This window comes from Sinocyclocheilus rhinocerous, unplaced genomic scaffold, assembly GCF_001515625.1.
Source record: "Sinocyclocheilus rhinocerous isolate Xijiao unplaced genomic scaffold, SAMN03320098_v1.1 scaffold1093, whole genome shotgun sequence".
Classification (NCBI taxonomy): domain Eukaryota; kingdom Metazoa; phylum Chordata; class Actinopteri; order Cypriniformes; family Cyprinidae; genus Sinocyclocheilus; species Sinocyclocheilus rhinocerous.
The window spans coordinates 1,148,615-1,154,126 of NW_015626381.1; the positions used below are offsets into that span (position 1 = coordinate 1,148,615).

General features: G+C 39.9%; 1 protein-coding gene across 1 annotated transcript; it reads left to right on the forward strand.

The window, feature by feature from the left end:
* fgf7 (fibroblast growth factor 7) lies at nt 1–4,052 on the forward strand. The gene is made up of 4 exons (XM_016518650.1): nt 1–99; nt 672–1,108; nt 3,643–3,749; nt 3,939–4,052. The coding sequence occupies exons 2-4, from the start codon at nt 844–846 to the stop codon at nt 4,050–4,052; spliced, it is 486 nt and encodes a 161-aa protein (XP_016374136.1). The 5' UTR covers nt 1–99; nt 672–843.
* Nucleotides 4,053–5,512: the final 1,460 nt, after the last annotated feature.

Genomic DNA, 5,512 nt, shown 5'->3' on the forward strand with positions numbered 1-5,512 from the left:
ACAGTGCAGACGGCAGCCCCAAAGCTCCCTCTCTCTGTGCGTCACACTGGAAGTTTCTCTGGAATCGTCAGGACTGAAGCGCACAATCTGGAAGCAGAAGTAAGTCACTTTTAAAAACTGTTTTTACAAAGAATTATCGTAAGATGTTAAAACAATATATCAATTTGGCAGAAACTAGACAGAGGCGAATATAGTGTCATTTAAAATAGCAGCAGAGCAAAACTGAGACATTTAAAACAGAAATGGAGCAATACTGAAACATTTACAGTAGAAATAGTGTGACACTATGACGTTTAAATGAGAGAAAGAGCAACATTGAGACATTTAAAGAAGTGATAGAGCAATACTGAAGCATTTGAAGTAGAAATAGTATTGTCCGATCCTAACAAACCATACATCAATGTGAAGCTTATTTATTCAGCTTCCAGATGATGCATAAATCCCAATTTTGAAAAACTGACCCTTATGACTGGTTTTGTGCTCCAGGGTCACGTATCATTATTATGCTTTCTATATATATACTGTATATATACTGATAGACACTGAACACATGTAGAATCTGTTTTATATGTGAATTATGCTGATTATTGTGGAACTGACCTGTCTCCTGTATCTTCATCAGGAATGGACAGTGTGTGAAGCGTCCGTTTGTTGATTTGTGTCATTAACAGCAGAAACGAACACACTGCTCTGAGGAGATTCTGCTGCTGGAGGTCAGAGGTCACGCCAGCATCTGAGGATTGTACTGGGAAAGGGTCCGAGCGGATCTCCCACAGCTTGAAGATCCAACCTGAGTTTAGCCTTCAGTATGTGGATCATGAACTCCCTGAGAAACGCAGTATAATGCGCAAATGGACGCTGCGATGGAAACTGCCTGAGTTTGCGTGTGGACTGTGGCTGGCGCTGCTGGTCAGCCGAGTGTGTGTGTGTGTGTGTGATGGAGAGTCTGTGACCGACTGCTCCAAACACGAGCGCCACACCAGGAACTACGACTACATGGAGGGAGGGGACGTTCGGATCCGACGCCTCTACAGTCGCACGCAGTGGTTTCTGATGATCGACGAGTTCGGGAACATCAACGGGACGCAGGATCCCAACAACTGCTACAGTAAGAGCGTCTTCATCTTTCTGTTGCGTGCCATACATTCATTACATACATTCATTTGGGCTGCTTTTTTGATCTAAAACAATGTGTCTAAAACTCATATTTGGTAAAGGCCTCTTAAAGGGATAGTTCACCCAAAAATGAAAATTAGCCCATGATTTAGGTATCCTAGGTGTATATGACTTTCTTCTTTCATATGAATCCAATCAGAGTTATATTTCAAAACGTCCTGGCTCTTCCAAGCTTTATAATGGCAGTGGATGGGTGTTATTTTTCATACAGTCCAAAAGAAGTGCAATAAAGTGCATCCATCCGTAATAAAAAGTGCCTCACACGGCTCCGAGGTGTGCGTTTTTGTAGGAAACATATCCATATTTAAAACTTTATAAACAGTATTCTCTAGCTTCCGCTAACTGTCGTACGTTCACAATAGAACGCCATTCCGGCAGATGACATAGGACTATGCGTAGTGTAATCTCCAGTGAGAATATGCTAGTCTTGCGAGAACCAACATTTGTTTACAGGAGCAGAGGAAGCAAAGTTTCCGTACTTTAGCAAAGAAAAAACAGACATTTTTCTTTACAAATCCTCGTTTTGTGATTCTAATTATTTTGTTTTGCGCTTCCGCGTTCGTCAGTTCATCCTACGTCATCCGCCGGAACGGCGTTCTATTGTGAACGTGCGTACGACAGTTAGCGCAAGCTAGAGATTACTGTTTATAACGTTTTAAATATGGATATGTTTCCTACAAAAACGCACACCTCGGAGACGTGTGAGGCACTCCAATTTGATTAGTCTGAAAGAAGAAAGTCATATACACCTAGGATGGCTTAAGGGTGAGTAAATTATAGGGCAATTTTCATTTTTGGGTGAACTTGTCCCTTTAAGTTATAGCAGAGTGTTTTCTCACTGTATGTCGGCTGGTCAGGGTTCCAGTGGGATTATGAGCAGGTCGCGTGGCCGTGTGACGAGAAGTGACAGGAGTAAAGAGAAACAGGTGTTTGGGGGGAGTATTTATAACTCTTGTTTCCCTTCGCTAGAAGACTTAGTGGTCAGAAGTTATCAGATGTGGTCAGAATGGAGGTTCAGTTCAGTGACTGCAATCTAGATTGTGTAGAGAGCGTCAAAACAACAACAAAAAATGAGACTGGAGGCTGATGCTGTGTGCATGGATACCTAATGAATTATTAAATGGAAAAAATAAATATTTAAATAATTGATTATTCACTTTAATTATCATGTATATACATAACATCAGCCCCAAGCATGTTTGGTTATTAGTAATCTCGGTTGTGTACGAGAAGAAAGTGGTCATGTATGCATCTCTGCTCTGGAGGGAAAATGATTACGTCAGCTGGCGCTGAAAAGAAGAAAAATTGATACAACCAGATGTGGCCGACAACTGCACGCACAGAGCGCATGCAAGACATGCAGTGAGGGTCGGAGAGGGACGGGAGAGAAAAGCAGACGCGTTGTGAGGCTCTGTCAGAGCTGTGCCGTGACAGCAGCTTATTATACCACTGGAGCCACTTACATGTGAAGCAAACACTTCCAGACACACACACACACACTCACACACTCACACACACACACACACTCACACAAACTCTCACACACACACTCTCACACACTCACTCACAAGTGAAATCACACACTCACATGCACTCGTATTCAGGTTTAAGTCCCCACCAGAATAGAAAAACAGGTACACACACACACACACTCACACACTCTCTCTCTCACACACACACACTCTCTCTCACACACACACACACACACACGCATATTTTGCTTTATAGGAATGGATTCTGAAAGGTGATTCCTGCATTATTAAACAGAACTGCAAGAATAATTTCTTTGCATATTGAGCTGAGATACAACAGAAGTATTTTAACACCCCAAAAATGGCACACTTCACCTTTAAACCATTAATTACCTCATAAACTCCCAAACAGCATCTCAAATAAAGTTAGTAATAATTACCACAGACTAACTCGGACTGTTATTTAGGTCAGTGTTATTTTAGTATCACTGGCATACTATCATTTGTTAATATTTTAAATTAGATTTTATTTTCATATTTTCTGCTTTCATGTCAATTTTAATTAAAGTTTTGGTAACACTTAAAGCCTTTATGTATAATGCAGAATAAAAGTAGTTTTAATGCATTAATTATGCCTTATAATGCATTGTACAATCTCATGAATAGTTGTAACCACAGTTAATACATTATAACACTTATCGATTCATTGTTACACTATGCATTTTAAATTCGGTTATAATTATTTACAACAAGATATAATGTATTACAACTCACATTATGAATAATTAGGTTACACTTTATTTTAAATGCATTAAACCCTCTTATAACCCTTTACAATGCATTATACATAAAGGCTTTAAATAAAGTGTTACCGTCATTTTGTTATGTTTCTGTCATTTTTATTAGTTTGTAAATATGTCTATATAGATTATTATAGTTAGCTAAAACCAGCGTGTCTTCATGCGCTCAGGCCGATCCGCTGTGTGTGTTTCAGGTGTTCTGGAGATCAGGACGGTTTCAGAGGGCGGTGTGTTGGCCATAAAAGGACTGAAGAGCCAGTATTATATTTCCATGAACCGCACCGGAATGTTACAGGGCAAGGTATAAAGCCATCCGTCCTGCAAACACACAACATACACCAGTTAATCAGATTATCCCAGCTAACGCTCTCTCTCATCTTTCATTGAAGAGTAAATATAACACATGCCACGGATAATTCAGCAAACACAACACAATGCAATACATCTCGCTTCTGTCGTACCTTACGATCTGTTCTTCTTTCCCGAGCAGAAAGACTACAACGACAGCTGCAACTTCAAAGAAGTGTTTTTAGAGAACTACTACACGGCGTACTCGTCCGTCAGATGGACTAAAAACGGAGAAGCAGCTGGTAAAAGATGTTAAATATATGAAAGTGTTTTGGACTCATGTAAACTAACAGTTATAAAAACTCATCTGTATTTTGAGATGAAGCTATTTTTATATTTCAGAGAGATGTTTATGTTTCTGTTCATGGCACTTTCACCACCATTAGAGCCCAAAACAATGAAAACACCAGATAAACACTGCAATGCATTTATACAGACGAACATTCTCATTAAACACGGCAGCGCTGTGTTTGTTCTTTAAACATCACAGTTTATATCGCTCCATTTATACTGCATAAATACATTCACATCCCATCAACATTCATCCTGAGGAGTTGTGATTTTAGTTTGAGACATTCCCTTCTCATTTCTACAATTCAGTGAGAAAATAATAGCAGTTGCCTTGCTTCATTTTGACTCTTTTTTTGATGCATGTGATTGATCCATCAGTTCTAAGAAATACTATGTTTGTCTTCATAATCTTCCATCCAAATGTCCTAATGATTTTCCTTCCCGTCATCAATCCGCCCTCACATTGAGACGCTTTCAGCATGCAGTCAGTTGGAGTAATTCTGGTAAACACACGATGAGTCGATGCTTTAACGTGGGAGTCTGACCGCATTTCGTTTCTCATAATCGCTCGGCGCTCTAATGCGATCGTGTCCATGTGTTGCTGTGTGTTATTTATGATATTTATGTGTCGCTGGCTCTGAGTTCATGACCGCAGTGAACCGTCTGTGTTCTGGATCGCTGTGCTGCAAACACACACACAGAGTTTGCAGGAGTTTATCATTTGCTGCTAGAAATCTGAGATTTTATATGATTAAACATGTATATTGTTCCTTTCTATGGAGTGGCGTGTTGTGAGGTTTGTTCCTGTGGTCTTTATCTGGACACACGACGGGTGTTTATACAGCACAGAAAACACACGCTTCTGATCCGCTTCATCAGTCACTGCATGGATCTGATTCTCTCTGTTTAACATTATAATGACTGCGAGAACGTTCATCTCCAGACATTTAGGTCCTCGTTCTCTGTCAAACACTAATCACCACAATGCATCATTCAAACAATGATGACTTTTTTCGGTTTGGACAGAAACTGACAATCGACAGTAAAATTCTGAACACAGTGTTTTACAGTAAGACCTTTATGTTAAATCTGGTCAAATACTGGAATTTTTAGGATCGTTATCTCCGTCTCTCATTCACAACACACCCTCATTATACTTGTACAATGAAATCATTTACAATCTAATCAATATTTAATCATTTATTTTTTGATTTCACTTTCTCTCTCACACACTCTCTCTCTCTGCTCACACACACACACTCACACCCACACTCAGTTTCTTGCACACACACGCACTCTCTCTCTCTCTCTCTTTATCACACACACACACACTCTCTCACACACACACACACACACACACACACACACACACACTCTCTCTCTCTCTCTCTATCTCACACACACACACACACTCTAACACACACA